Source organism: Equus quagga, chromosome 8 (genome assembly GCF_021613505.1).
Source record: "Equus quagga isolate Etosha38 chromosome 8, UCLA_HA_Equagga_1.0, whole genome shotgun sequence".
Lineage (NCBI taxonomy): Eukaryota > Metazoa > Chordata > Mammalia > Perissodactyla > Equidae > Equus > Equus quagga.
Genome location: NC_060274.1, coordinates 70,317,065 through 70,333,786, shown reverse-complemented (window position 1 = coordinate 70,333,786; position 16,722 = coordinate 70,317,065). Strand labels below are relative to the sequence as shown.

Below are 16,722 nucleotides of genomic sequence, written 5' to 3'. Positions count from 1 at the left end.
TGGGTGGTTTGGTTAGAATTTGAATCCATTTTGACCAAACCCAAAGCCCAAACTCTGTCCATTATGTTAATCTCCCCTTTCATGCTCTTTCCATAGATGATGTTGACAAGTGAATAAAGAGAGGTAAGAGGAGTTACAAGACATAATGTCACTCAGATCCCGCTTGTCTGTGTCTTAGTACACACTATTTCCAAATTGCAGGTAAAGAACTGAGGAAGAGTGACCTGTCCAAGATTATGTGGCAAGGCTGTGATTCGAAGCCAGGCTTTTGGGCTTCTGTCTGTCATTATACTGTCTCCCGGTGTCTTGATTTAAGTTTCCTCTGAAGCAGATATTTAACAGGGATTCTAGAGAAACCAGAGGTGATCCCCAAAATGAAGGTAAGAGTGTGGGCAGGCGAGAAGGGAAAAGGAAGGAAGCCAACAACATGCAAGTAACTACCGGGTCAACTGGAGTTTAAGCCCTCGGGCAGATCTGGTGAACGATGTAAAACAATCAACTCAGTTATTGCTTGAGGCCTTCTGCTGGGAGATGGTAAACCTCCAACAGTCTGACCGGCTGTGGGCAGCTCCAACAGCCAGAGAAAGCCCTGGGGCAAAGAGACGCAGATGCTGATCTTTGGAGGTTAGGCAGAAATGTGGGGAATGACAAAGACTGAGGGGATGTGGGCGGCACCCACAGTGTTTCTGAAGCCTGAAATTAGGACATCATCACTGGTAGTTTTCCAGAATTCCACTGAAACCTAGGAAAAATAATAATTATCTGATCAAGGGACTGGATTCTTATAGACTCCACTTAAAATTGTTTAAGCACCGTGCAAATACTTCCTTTATAGTTCCTATGATAGTAGAGCTTCTGTAGGATAAAGTACAGTATTGAAAACAGTCGTTTGAGTAGTAATTCTAAAGAGTTGTTGTAAGTGTTCAACAACAAATCTTAAAACTTTTGCCCACCTCTGCTTACATGTCTTGGTAAACTTTTCTTCTACACGATCCATAAATGCACTGTACGCATCCCGCTGCCGTCTATGTCTCTTAAAGAAGATGGTACAGAGGATGTTAGCAAAAGCAAACATGTATTGACTTTAATCACTGTTTATCTTTTTTTTGATTGTTATTTAGTAATCTTTGCTTTGAAAGCTTGCTCTGTAGGACAAAAGCACATCTGTTCTGCTTGGACATACAGGGCTATAAAGAGTAGAATTTGAGCTATGGTAAAAATATGTTTGCTCAGCATCTTTCTTATGAGTGTATGACAGAGTCCTCTTGTCAGCCCTTCTTACTTAAGTGCAGTTCACTCAGAATGGGCTGCTCCAAATGAGATGGGAGTAAATTTGGGGGAAATTCCTCCCAATATTCAGGGAGGAATCAATTGACCATACCAACTATTCTTGTAATAAAAAAGAAAATCCAAAATTCTAGATAATCTACTATTTGCATTCTAAGAAAAAAACAGAGATCTGTGTGCTTTATTTTTTTTCGTTTTGCTGAGGAAGATTCGCCCTGAGCTAACACCTGTGTCAATCTTACTCTATTTTGTGTGTAGGTCCCTGCCACAGCATGGCTGCCAATGAGTGATGTAGGTCCCATCCCCAACCGCCCCCACCCCACCCAGGGAACTGAGCACGTAGAACTTAACCACTAGTCTATGGGGCTGGCCCCTGCATGCTTTACTGATTAAAATAGGAACATCTTTCACTATATACACTAACAGCAAATTAAAAACTCCTGCATTAAAGCAATTGTTAACAACAGTATTGGAGACATTTCCCAACAGCTGTCAGGAAAGGGTCAAACTCACCGTGTAGGAACCAGATCTAACCGGCCACGGGGCTTTTGGTAAAATTAGTTTTGAATCCCAAGTGCGTTCCCGAGGCTTGTAGGTGATAAATCTTTCCATACTGTTCTTGTGTTCATCATCTTTCAGCAACTGGCACCCATGTGCTGGAGATACGAAGACAAATGAGAAGCTTAGCCATTACACAAGTCCTTGTTCCTGGTGTCTCACAGAAGGTGGTATCATTTTGGAGATCAAGACTCAGGGTAGTAAATTGCTGGACAATTTACAAATGCAAATCTAAATAAAATTTGCTTATCCTTTTTGCTATTTATGCTGGAATTAATGTCCTCCTTCTTCAAACTCCAATTCAAATCCCACTTTATTTCCCTGAAAGCTTCTTTTTAATGGTGCTTTGTGACTTAATAGCATATTTTGCATTGTACCTTATGGTTTACTTAGACACTTCTTGAGATCAGAGGCTGGGTCTTGTAAAATATCCCTGGCATTTTCTTCCATCATGACTTACTCACAGAGCAAATAAGGGAAGTTGACATGTTCCATTTTATTACAAACTTAGACAAGGCTTTTATCAAAATAATCCATGCTAAAATGTGTACATTGTTTGCAAATGAATCATCTTAATTTTACAATTATAAAACTATTTCCTCTCATTTTGAAAAGAAGAAAATAAAATTAAACTATTATCCCATTATCTAGAGACAATACTGTTAATATCTTATTATTTTGCTAATAATTGATATGTAATTATAATATGTAAATCTAGCACTCATGTATTATTCACCCTTGTCCAAATAAGGAATGCTGGACAATGCACCTTAAGTCTAGATAAACACCGTACAGATGGCACCATGATAATAATGATGTGTCTTTACCGTGTGCCAGACAACACATACTTTACATCCATTATTAACTTAGGGCTTTCATGTGGTATAACAGATTTAATCTTCACAATAATTCTATGATGTAAATTCAATTATTACCATCTCCATTTACAGATGGAGAAACCAAGAGATAGACAGCTTAGATAATTTGGGGCAGTGAAGCTAAGATTCAAAGCTATGCAGCTTGCTTCCAGGGTCTACCCTCTTAAGCACTAACTCAGTCAGTTCTCCACACGCAATACATTGAATTACAAATTCAACTTCAATAATAAATTAAAAGTTGTGGGTAACAAAGTAAATGGATTGTTGCCATTAATTAACTGGACATTCAAAAATTTACCATTTTGTTAAAGGTGATAATTAAACAAGCACCTTTTTAGTTATATGTCTTTTTAACTATTAAAATATAATGCAGAAAGTTTATTTTTTTACCACATTTATAACTTTGCTATAATGACTTACCTACACTTAAGTGTTGTGACAAATTTTAATCCAAAAGGATCCCGTTCATAAGTTGTCACAAAGTTCGGTAAATTACGTTGGTACTACATATGTAAAGAGAAGATTGTACTATTACTAATAAATACTGCTTCTTATTGTATTTCAAATTTGATTTTTCCAAATAATAAATATTTCATTGGCAAAATGCAATTTTGAGGATTTTATTGTAGCATTTAAAACTAGCATGTGAAAATTTGAAAGAAAATCTAATTTTCTTTCAAACGGAGCAGAGCACTTCAATTATTCTTGTGTAAATAAATCAGAAATAGTATTTTAAATAAGAAGAAATTAAGGGAATCTATTCAAAATTTGGCAACTTAAATGCACATAGAGTTACATGTTATATTTCTGCAGCTGAACTTATTTCAGGGATATAAAAAACATATTGAACACAGCTAAAATAATTTGCCGAGCCTAGAATAGAGTAAATATTGATTAATTTTAGTAAGTTATAAAACAAAGTAGGTTTTGTTTGTTTGTTTGTTTGTTTGGTAAGGAAGATTGGCCCTGAGCTAACATCTGTTGCCAATTCTCTTCTTTTTTTTTTTTTCTCCCCAAAGCCCCAGTACATAATTGTATATCCTAGTTGTAGGTCATTCTAGTTCTTCTATGTGGGACGCTGCCACACTATAACCTGAGGAGTGGTGCGTGGGTTCACTCCCAGGATCTGAACCATTGAACCCCAGGCAGTCAAAGCAGAGCTCATAAACTTAACCACTTGGGCATGGGGCCAGCCCCCAAAGTAGGTTTTTTAAGATGGTTTAAATGAGCCAATTTGAACTGAAATAGAATTTGTACCCTTCCAGAAACAAATAAAATAAAACATCATGTCTGCTTGAAAGCTGAATCAATGTGGCACAAAAGAGTGAACTTCGGGGGTCAAGCAGAAGTTAGACAGGGTTCTCTTCTTAGTGAGTGACTCTAGGTCCTGCATCAAGCAAAAAGGAAAATATTAAAAGTCTCAAAGAAGGAAACTCTCTAATATAAGATTTTTCAGTCTTTAATTAAATACAAAGTGAGGCCAGGTTAGTTTCAGAAATTCTTCAGTTGTTGGGGCTGGCCCGGTGGCTGGGTGGTTCTCCCACTCTGTTTTGGTGGCCCAGGCTTTTGCCGGTTCGAGTCCTGGGTGCGGACGTGGCACCACTCATCAAGCCATGCTGAGGTGGTGTCCCACACGCCACAACTAGAAAGACCCACAACTAAAAATACACAACTATGTACCTGGAGGCTTTGGGGAGAAAAAGGAAAAATAAAATCTTTAAAAATTCTTCAGTTGAAGTTCAATTTGTAACGATACTGACATCTGGTGGTTGCACAATTTATATCGTGCTGCCTTCAATTCACTCTTATTTATAGAAACAAATTAATTTGATTAGGATAAAAATGTCCTGAGGCCAGCCTGGTGGTGCAGTGGTTAAGTTTGCACATTCCGCTTCGGCGGCCTGGGGTTTGCTAGTTCGGATCCTGGGTGCAGACATATGCACTGCTTGTCAGGCCATGCTGTGGCAGCCATCCCACATATAAAGTAGAGGAAGATGGGCACAGATGTTAGTGCAGGGCCAGTCTTCCTCAGCGAAAAAGAGGATTGGCAGCAGATGTTAGCTCAGGGCTAATCTTCCTCAAAAACATAAAGAAATAAAATAAAGAAAAAGTAAAAAAATAAAAATGTCTCTCATTCCTTGAATTTTACTTATCCAAGTCTAGTAACTTTACTTACCCAAGTTTTGTAATCTCACCCAAGTGAAATATTTAACTGAAACGATGACATTTGATATTTGGTTGACTTCCCCTCATCTCCAAAAGGTAGCATAATTCATTTGCCATAAATAGAAGTGATCAGATACCCCGAACAAGAAAAGAAGGTTATGGGCTGAGGCTTTCTGGATCTCCCAATTTTTATCTTAATAACTCTTAAGAGTTAGCATTCATTAAATGCCTCGATATTCTAGACCCTGTTGTATGTACTTTATATATAATTGTCTCCATTATTTAAAATAACTATATGAAATGTGTGGTATTTTTATTTCATGTTATAAATAAGGAAAGAGGCTTAATAACGTGTCTAAAATTATTAGAAAGTAAGAGAACACGGATAGTCTGATCCCAGAGCCCACGCTCTTACCCACTTTCCTATATTTTCCCCCTGAAATAAATTCATTCTTTTTTCTAGCTACTCTTTTTTTGTGTTATCAGTCTTATTCTTTTTCTTCTTACCTGGCAAGAGACATACTTATGTGTTAAATTAAAGACCTAAGTATAGGACATCTTTATATTCTAGTGGAATTATATTTTGACATCATTTGCATCTCCTTAAATATATATTCCCCACCACTGTTTTAAATTATAAAGCTAATTTTAGCCTCCACATTATTTAAATTGTTAATCCTTAGAAAAATTCATTAAAGCAATATAATACCCCTCTTTGTCAATTTCCATTCATTCATCCATTCCTTTCACGAATTGATTTCATTACTACTAGATTGTACACTCCTGGCAACTCAGGCCTGTTCTCCAATCACATCTAAGTTCAAACTGTTCTCCTCAAAACTAGGAAAAGTCATCCCAGAGTCAGTGATTCCACCTGGGAGATAAAATCAGAAACATTAACCACGATCTTACCTCTCTCCTCTGTCATTTATTGCTGAATCTGAATTGTATTGTTCCCTGAGAAAGAAAGATGCAGCTTTATACCTATTATATCCACATATCTTTTTGCTCATGTAATAGTTGTTATAATTAAGAAATGAATTAAAAATAATATATATTTCCCCTTATCTTCTGTTAATTACTTAGAATCAAATGCTCCTATGTACCTGTCTAAAGTCATGTGGTTTTGGATTGAAGTATACACCATTTGGATATTTTCCACTCTTCACAAACATTAAGTTCGCTTTGTGTGAATCCACATGTGGGAATGTAGTTATAAACTTGGGAGGTGCGGCCTTCTCAGGATGCTTCCTTATACTGGGCAGGTGATGCACTGTTTCTTGAAAATTGCTTTTTTTTCTCTTTTGTTCTTCCTTCATGGTCCTTGATGGTTTTTCTGGACATCTCATAGATTTATACAGTTTGTAACTAAAATCAGGAGGCTTTATTTCCCATACGTTGACTTTCATTTCCGGTTGTGGTGGTGGCAGGAGATTTTTTTCCATTTGGCACTGAGATTTTGTGTGGGATGCTGCAGCCTCTTTGCAAGATCCCTGCCTCTCCTGCCTTTCTGGGCCTCAAGATACATTAGGTGGAGGGATTTTCACATGTAGGAATCTGCAACAGACATGGAAATTGGTGAGGTATGCCACTATAGCAATGACGTATCGAATATTTTCTCTCCAGGCTAAGGTAATCTCTGAAAGATTTATGAAGCAGAAAAAAGCTCAGAAATGACAAGGGGTGTGTGTGGAGGGGAGGGAAAGCATCATGGCTGCTGCACATATTATTCAGCACCTTTGTCACAGCAGTCACTGTGCTAGGGGCTAGGAATTCAAAAATGATTAACTTAAAATCCATGTTCTGGGTCTGGCCAGGTGGCTTATCGGTTAAGTTTGCACATTCCACTTCGGTGGCCCAGGGTTCATGGGTTCAGATCCCAGGTGCAGACGTACACACCATCAAGCCATGCTATGGCAGGCATCCCACATATAAAGTAGAGGAAGATGGGCACAGATGTTAGCTCAGGGCCAATCTTCCTCAGCAAAAAGAGGAGGATTGGCAGCAGATGTTAGCTCAGGGCTAATCTTCTTCCTCTTCAAAAAAATTCATGTCCTTAAGTACTTGGGAAAAAGACATGAAAACAAAAAGTAAAACCTATGTAATGTGATAGATATTACAATAGTGTTATGAGAAGCAAGGAGAGTGGTCAGCTAACTCTATCAGGAAAATAGAAGTGACGTCAAAAGAAAAATTGGCATTTGGACAGATCTTGAAGGATTATTAGAAATATTCCAGGTCGTAAAGGAAGGAAACAACGTTTCACCAGGGCACAGGAAATATGTAAAATTTGTCATAAGCTAATTCTATGATATCTACGGCCACCTAAACCATCACAAGCACATTGTAGCTACTGCTATTTGGAATCTGCTGTTAAGAATCATGGATTTGCTTTTTGCTGACCAAAGAAATTATCAAAGAAATTATCAGTACACTTCTAGGATTTAGTGACTTTGTCAATATGTTACTGGAAATGCCAATAAATTTACAACCTCTTTGGAAAGAGGGATAATTGCCAGTTAAAGTATATTTGGCCAAGTGGAAATAACATGACAATGCTGGTTCCCAGGGAATAAGGACCTAAGGTGGAATGAATTTCCTAGTCTTGTGCGAGAGTTTCTTGTTGTTTGATAACATCAAATAAAGGATCTTTAAAATTCTAAATGCCATTATGCAGTAAGTTAATGTTGTAAATGAAGAGAAACTACTTTGGGGATACATTGAAAGTGTCAACTTTTAAAAATCAATAATAAATACTTTGTAAAATAAAATGAATTGTTTTTCAAATTCTAATATAAATATTTTTATTTTTTTAAAATGACTATGCCACACTGAGAAAAAAGCAAAAGGCACAATGTGGCAGGAGCATAGCCTATATATGTGAGGAGGCAGTGGAAAATGGTGTGATATATAAAGCTAGAAAAATCATTTTAGGTTATATTAGCAAAGGTCTTTTATGTTATGCCAAGGAGTTTTAATGAATCAAAGCTAATGCAAAATTTCTTAACCAAGATAATAAATACAAGAGGAGGAACAGTTTATGGAAGAAGATCATCATAATAGATTTATACAAAATATATGTGCATTATATAACTAAAAGTTTAGGCTTGTGGCTAAGGCCAGCTTTTGCTGTAATAATGCCATATAATAAACTATCCACAAACTCAGTTGCTTACAATAAAAAAAATTATTTTTGCCAGAGGATGTGGGGAAGAGGGAACTGGGACCGACTGCTAACAGGTACAAGATTTCTTTTTGGGGTGATGGACATGTTCTGGAAATAGATAGTGGTGATGGTTGCACAAGATTATGAATATACTAAAAACTACTAAATTGTATACTTTAAAATAGTAATCAGTGAAATTATGTTATGTGAATTTTATCTCAACTAGAAAAAACAAATTAACCATAAATCAAGTTGGATAAATTTCAATAAATGTAAAAGACTAACTTTTTCTGGGAAACAGAAGGAATAAGTCATAGGTGTTACCTAATTGAGCTCTTAAGTTTTGCAGAAAGAAAAATGGTCAAGAGAATGGGAAACCTGTGCAGCAAAGGAAGTAATCAGCAGAGTGAAAAGGCAACTTATGGAATGCGAGAAGATATTTGCAAACATTTATCTGACATGATGTTGATATCCTCATTAGATAAGGAACTCCTATGACTCAATTGCAACAAAAACAAATAGCCTGATTAAAAAAATGGGCTAAAGACTTGAATAGATATTTCTCCAAAGAAGACATACGAATGGCCAACAGGTATATGAAAAGATGCTTAATATTACTAATCATCCAGGACATGCAAATTAAAACCATGAGATATCTCTTCACACCTGTTAGGATGTTTATAATCAAAAAAACAAAGGACAGTAAGTGTTAGTGAGGATGTGGAGAAATTGGAACACTTTTGTACTTTTGGTGAGCATATAAAACAGTGCAGCAACTATGGAAAACAATGTGGCGGTTCCCCAGAAAATTAAAACTAGAACTGCTGTATGATCCAGTATACGCTTCTGGGTATTTATTCCAAAGGAGTTGAAATCTGGATCTTGAAGAGACATCTGCATTCTCATGTTCATGGCAGCATTACTTACAATAACTAAGATGTAGAAATAATCCAAATTTCCACTGATGGATGAACGGATAAAGAAAATGTTGTATCTACACAAAATGGACTATTAATCAGCCTTAAAAAAGAAGAAAATTCTGCCAGATGCAGCAACATGGATGAACTTGGAGGACACTATTCTAAGTGGAATAAGCCAGTCACAGAAGGACAAATACTACATCATTCGGTTTATATGAGAAATCGAGAATAGTCAAACTCAAAGAAACAGAGATTAGAACGGCGGTTGCCAGAGGCTGAGGGGAAATGAGGAGCTACTGTTTAACAGTTAGAAAGTTTCAGCTATGCAAGATGAGCAAGTTCTAGAGATCTGCTACACAGCACTGTGCCTGTAGTAATACCCCACTGTGCGCTTAAACATTTGTGAAGAGGGTAGATCTCCTGTTAAATATTCTTACTACAATAAAAAAAAAAAAATGAAAAAAGAGTGGTGCTTAATATTTGAGTGAGAAAACTAGAAATTCACCAAGTGTTTGAAAATATATTATCCTCTGTTGCTAAATAATACATTAAAAATAAAGCAGGTTTGATGAATAGGGAGCTACTGACAGCCTATAAAAATTATTGTAAAATAAACTTAATCATTAAAACCCCACATTAATTAACAAAGTATGTGTATATAAGGATGTAGGTTTACTATTCTCTCAGTAATGCTAAAAATATAAAGGGTAAGAAGTTAAATAACAAAAATCTTAATTTCCTGCTTCTATATTATACTGTAAACCATAGGAATGTCTGCATAGAATTTAAAAAGGTTTGTCAGTAAAAGATACTAAAAAAAAATGGGAGTTTTGAGGTTGGCAGTACCCTTCCAAGATTCTTCCAGGGAGAAGAGTACCCTAGCCCATATCTGATATTTTTATTTCCCTTATCATATCTAGCTATACTGAGGAGATTGAAGCATGACTTCTCATAAGCTGAGGACATTTAACATATAAACCACATAATTAATTATCCTTTTTCTGATTTTATTTTCACTAAATCACCCTCAGATGATAATCTGACTTCACATGTACAGTAATCTACTGGAAGATAATGAGCTAGAAAGAAAATATGTATTAGTTTGGTTTATTTTTTGCGTAAGTTAAGAAATGTCCATGTTTGGTTTTCATGTTGGGCTCTTCTGAACCTGGTTAATGTGACTTCAACCCTGACCCACCCAACGCACTAGGAGTTGATGAAAATCAAATCCTTGACAGTCAGTGGTTAATTTGTTCCAGGTACGCGCCTTCTAACACTCTTGCCTCACCCATGGCCCTACACATTTCTATAGAAACATATTTTTAAACTTCCAAGGAGCACTGAAGTCTCAACCTTGACCAAACTGTGAATATACCTGTCTCCTGCAGGGCTCTGAAATCGGCTCCATGAACAGAGAAAGCGTATGAATGGACTGATTCCTGGTCAGGGTTTGGTAATCTGTTGCAGTGAAAAGAGACTGAGGTTGAGGATGTCAGTGAGTGAGACAGTGAAAGATCTCACCGGGATGTACAGCTGGAAAGAAATTGATGACAGGAGGATCACAAACTGGAAGAATAAGAATAAGTCAAGACCTTGGAAATCTAATTGATACAAAAAACAAGCATCAAGGCAGTAAGAAAGCTAGACAGCCGTCAAACTAAGAGGTTGGAGAATGTAGTGCTGGTCTGGACCTCTGTTTGACTAGGTAGCTGGGAGTGGACACGTGCTTATCAGTCACCTTGTCACTACTAATGCTCCTGTCTGTCTGTCTCTATATATGTCTCGGGGCTTCCTGGCTACCAAAAATTGTTCCTATGTTATATTTAAAATGGTAATAAATTTTCCTCAATTTTGTACGATACTTCATGTTGCCCTTATCTTGTGAATTTATTATTACATATTGTTTTGAATAATATGTGTGTAAAATTAGGCTTCTATAGTATTTGAATCATGTTAGTATGTGTCACTGTAGTCCCGGGGCACCCCAGCAGAAAGAAATCAACTAGTGATCTAGTTGAATGAATGAAGACTGTGATGGCAAGGTCACATCATAATCCTCACTTTACATGGAAAAAACAAAGGCACAGAGAAATACAAAGTTATAAGATGTGTGATTGAGAAATTAAGCAAGGTAAACTAGCAATATTCTCATTCAGTCACAGATTTAGTGGTAAATGTTGATATTATAGAAGCTATACTTTGGCCAAGACATCTCAATGGAAATAAAAGATGGCTTCATCTGCATTCATTAGGCACAGTTATTCTCCATCTACGAAATTATACCTCTCTCCCAAGGACCAGTTTGAATGCCACCTCCAATAAAAGCCTTCTCAGATCTCCCCATCAGGATTCCTCTCCCCTTCTGAACACAGCGGTGGAACTTGAAGGTACATTTTGCCATGTACCATGTATTAAAGTTAATTATTTACAAAATCTGCCCCCAAATTAGATTATAAAATTATTGAGACAAGAATTTCTAAATTTACAAACCCTATTCAGGATTCTGCATATTTTAGGCTGTGCCATGTGAAATTCTTGTTATTCCACCATTTTTCGACCTTACAAAAATGCAAATTCTATGTGGTTAAATGATAAGAAGAATACTAGAAATTCTATGTTTGTCAAATTCTGAAAATTACAGATGTTCCCTTTTTGAAAACTATATCTAAAATCACAACTATACAATTATAATTTTTTCTAAATGATGAAAAGCTTCTTCATAACAGGGGCAATATAAGAAATAAACTTTCCTTTAAATTTCCTCCTCAAATATTTTCTACTAGAAAGTCACAATTTTTTTTTTTTTTTGGTGAAGTTTAGCCCTGAGCTAACATCTGCTGCCAACCCTCCTCTTTTTGCTGAGGAAGATTGGCTCTGAGCCAAGATCCATGCCCATCTTCCTCTACTTTATACGTGGGATGCCTACCACAGCACAGCCTGATAAGCGGTGCATAGGTCCACGCCTGGGATCTGAACCAGCAAACCCTGGGCTGCCAAAGCAGAGCACACGAACTTAACCACTGTGCCACTGGGCTGGCCCAAAGAAAGTCACAAAATACTTTTATCTGCTTTTATAGTCTACTAATTAGAAAGAAATTCCTTTGTTCAGTTAGCAAATGTATGCAAATTTAAGCTTCTTTTCCTTACATATCTGAGTTTAACTTTGTAACATTAAGTATGTATTTTGGGAGGTAGAGAGAAATAGATGGAATGACATAGATATATACCTGGTACCCAAATGCTGCCAACATAAGAAAAGAATATTATAAAATAGGCTGCCATTAAGATCACAATGAACTCCACAGACCGCAAATTCATGCACATTTGTAAGTTTATAAGGAAATTCAGCACTTATTTCCACCTGGGCTTTCTCTTTATTAATATATTTTTCATGATTTCTTATTTACAATGACATATATAAAAATATTCTCTCATAAATGAACTCATCTCATATATCTCAATTCATAAAATACTTAGATTCCAAAGAGCCAGTTAAATTGACAAACTAGAATAATTAAAAACAAAAGCAAAAGCAGAAGCATTCCTTAGAAAATCGCTAACTTCACTCACCATATGAAACGGAGAGATTGTTGTAAAAATCTTTTCTGCAAGGCCGAGCAAGACTAAGCCGACACGTAGTTTATAAGGGGAGCATTTAGCCTTTACTTCACAAAAGAACCCAAAGTATAGTTTTACCCATCTGAGTTGCTAAGAAACTGAATTAATTTTCTAAAGGACTCCAGTCAGAGTAGGAAAAAAAAGTGAAAGCAGGCCCTCTAATTGTTGCTGAAAACCTAGCAACAAGGCAGTGACTCTTGCGCTGTTTTCTGAAAGGTTAGAAAAATCAACATACTGGGAAGCTCAATACTCAGTAAATATCCAGAAAGAGAGAGAGAGAATAATTGCATTCCAGCGCAGTTTTACTAAAAAATATCTCGATAACTCACCTTTTGTATTTGTTTAGTAATCTCTCTTATAAGACAGTGTGAGTTTGACATTTTATATAAACATGATTTGAGAAGCAGTTTCAACTTAAGAAGTTTTGAGTTAATTTCTCCAAAGTTCATTTTATAAGGCAAACGAAGATTCTAAGTTCTTCTTCCTAACCTATGGCTTAACCTACCGATTTCTGCTGTGTAGTTTATGGAGAAAGCTCCGCTTTTGTTGATCAAATCCTACACTCAATGGTAATATATCTCTTGGTGAGATTTTTTAAAAACTTTTTGTTATAGAAAATTTCAAACCTGCACAAAAGTAGACAGAATTGTATAGTGACTCCTCGTGTAACCATCACCCAGCTGAAGTAATTATTAATTTATAGCTTATATATGCTTCGGATATACCTCCAGTTTCTCTCTCTCCTTGCCTAATATTATTTTGAAGGATCATATTTTACCAGTAATTATTTCAGATGTTTCTCTTAAAAGATAAGAATGCTTTTATTTTTGAAATGTAAGCACAGTGTCGTTATAATATGTAAAAAACATCAATTCATTGCTATCGTTGAATATCCAGGCAATATCCAACTTCCCAATTATCTTATAAATGTCATAAAAAATTTGGTTTTGCTTTTTTCTTTACAGTTTTTTGTTTGTTTGTTTGATTTGGGCTAGTTATTTACTCTCATTTGGTCCAAGGTTGCTCATGTCCTGAGTCTTAACTTCTCTTTTCCTCATATTTTTCTAATGGGGTATAAAATTTCCTGAAAAAAGATCCCTAATGACTGGAGTCTTGACTATTTTAACTACTGTTTCATTTAAAGTGAAAGTTTGCCACTGGGTGGCAGTGCATTACTCATAATGTTTTTCCAGTTTGTACACTGAGACGCAAAGACAAATTTGCCTGTACTGTTTTCCTCAATGTTCAATTTTATCATAATTTCTCTTCATGTAATGATAGTAGAGCAACTCAATTTCTCACAGTTTTTGGAAATAAAATTAACCTATCTTTATGCTTTCTGATTTTATTTCTCTCTCTCTTTTTTTTTTTTGCATTGAGATGTATGTGATTCTTTCTCAAAAGCACATGTTCAAGTGCCTATTTACGTGTAGTTCATTAATATTAGTTGTCTGGGATGCCAAAATACATAGAACATGGTCCCAGATTTCAAGAAAATGATAAATAATTAGCTAGAAAAGATGCAAACCTATGAGAATGCATCACAAGACAAGGTGCGAAATGCCAAGTGAAAAGTTGTGACAATTAGTCTCATGGAAAATCAATGAGGGGTAGATCCCTGATGTTTGAAAGTGTCTCTGAAGATTTCTAGAGCGTCTAAGATCAATTCTGATCCTCGACGACAGACGAGTTCTTAATAAAAAAGAGAGGAAGGGAAAGAGGTTTGGATGGGTGAACAGCATGAAAACTACTGGAATTCTCTTTAATGCTTTCATGAATGTTTTTGCGGAATTTTCTGATCAGAAAATATTACTTCATAGTTAAATGACTCAAGTTATATGTAGAAGCACCAAAAATACCTACTCTCAAGTAGATTATTTTGAGTGTATAATAAAATTTTATTGCACGTGAATATCTATGAGATGAGCAAGGATCTGTTGCTCAGCTTCCACAAAATTGAGAAGCCAACATGTGTGGCAAATAAAAACCCAACACTCTTTTATGTTTCCAGGTACTAAAGAACACGCACACTTTTGAAAAAGCTATTTGAATAACATATGTTGATACAAATGAATTAACTTAAAATTCATTGTAGTAATAATCTTGTCATATAACCAGTAACTGTAGTTTGAAATAGTCCTTAAATAAGAGAGTAAAATAGGTTTTAAATTATCTTCAGAATAAGGAAAGAACAGTGAAAGAGTTTCCTTAATTGAGCAGAAGGAATAATATTAACGGATGCCGTATAGTAGGTAAACAGTTTAACTGCTATTTTATTTCCTTCTTTATCAAAGGGAACAATTCCACACTGAAAATAGCAAACATGAAAAGGAACAAATTGAAGCTTGAGACAGATGATGAGATAATAAAGTACCACAGTTATTTGCATGAATTCAGGTCCATAAAACCATACGAGTTACATTTCAGAACAATGAGAGAACTGTGGGCAGTGAGAAAAGAGGTGCTCCCCTTTTGAAAACTTGGGGAGAGGACGAGGTTGTATAAGTGGATATTGGAGATTAGACCTGCCTGAGTTCACCCTTGACACAGTCGTGCAAGGCATGCCTTTTTGTGGTCACCACCTAACATGTCATACAGTGTGAGTTAAGGAATGGATTTTATTAGGGTAAGAAATTGACAACCAAAGATCAGGACAAAAGAAGGCTTGAGTTTTCCAATTCTCCTAATATCCTCTAGGTAGGTGATGAGTGCCAGGGCACCCCATGGAACACACAGTGGGTGAACATTCTGGGTGATAGGAATTCTTCCTCCTGTTGTTCTCCTTTGTTACAGAGCAAATCTGACAGCAACTTTATCAATGGGGGTGGGAGAGCAGAGTAAACTGACTAACAAGTTATCTGGGCACCAGCCTTACTAAGTTTGGATGCCAGGTGTTCATGGGAATGTCTGGGAAAGCCAGCTGCTTGGCATCTGGTGACTTTTAACAACCTTTGTGCAAAGTTGCGTTCCTATTTTTTTGAGGGAAAATGCTAACAATCCAGTGGGGGTATCAGATTGGAAGCAACTCATCTCATTGGAGGAGGGAGGAGCCCCCAGTTCTAATAGTCTCATTGTCCTGGCAGATGAGGGTGAGCTCTCAGGGGCGTTTTAGGACAGCCATGCTTGTTGCATCACAGAACCTCAGTAAATTCTAGAATAGGTTTTCTAACAGATGGTTGGTGATTGCTGTAGGCAATTGACACTTTCTGATCGCTATCAGAAATGGAGATCCATTCATGGTAAATTTATCTACAGAACAGGGCTATATGTGAATAAAATAGGCCTAAAGATATGTGTGCATTCACACCATGCCTGGGCTAAATCTGGCTGCTCTGCACTGAGCCTGAGACTGCCTGGGTTGGTGTAATTGATGTTCAAAGCTTGTCTGTTGATTTGTATTTGGGTCTTTTTTTCCTTTCTCCCAAAGAGCCTCTCAAATTCACTATGGTTAGAGACCTTCTCCTTCAGTGACCTATGTTCAAGTCACCCCGATTAAAACATGCTCCCTTGATGGAGTGTGAGTGATGGTTCAAAGAAAGACTTATCTTGTTCCATATTTACTCACCAGGTCAACCACCTACAATGCACAACAGTATCCCACAGCTGAAGCAGAGTTTCAGTGGCCTTTCCTAAGGACCTAGGCAAAATGGCGAACATTGTCTTCTCACCGCTCTTTCCAGCACACCCTCAGCTTCTTGGTGCCTTCATTCACTTCCATCCTCAGGTGCTATGGTCCTTTTGTCATCCTCTGGTGGTCTAATTCTTGTTTTACCACCCCATTCAGTCTGTTTCCTTTTATAGCATTCAAAAATACTTTTCTACTCCTTTTTATGCTGAATGAAAATACTAACCCTGTTCGTCATTCTAAACTGAAATATACTTTACCTCTTTTCTCAAAGTACTAATATAGAATTTTAGTTCTGTTTGCCCAGCTTTGAAACAGTAGAGAAATTTATCTAAGAAATAATCTCCATGCTTTCCACATAGTGGCAACTGAAAATTTTCTGGACTTCATAAAGTATTTGGGCCTAACTGATCTTTGCTGTGTGCTAGGCGCTGTTCCACATGCTCTACACTTGTTAATACACTTGATCTCACAGCAACTTCTGGGAGTAGGTACTTTTGTTAT

At 36.6% G+C, this 16,722-nt stretch overlaps 1 protein-coding gene across 1 annotated transcript; it reads right to left on the bottom strand.

Moving 5' to 3' along the window:
- Nucleotides 1-688: 688 nt before the first annotated feature.
- LOC124243214 (uncharacterized) lies at nt 689-6,440 on the bottom strand. Its single transcript, XM_046668790.1, is given in 7 exon segments — nt 689-742; nt 954-1,033; nt 1,801-1,943; nt 3,144-3,163; nt 3,165-3,226; nt 5,996-6,324; nt 6,327-6,440. Coding segments are annotated over 7 exon segments (768 nt in total). The 5' UTR covers nt 6,418-6,440; the 3' UTR covers nt 689-699.
- Nucleotides 6,441-16,722: the final 10,282 nt, after the last annotated feature.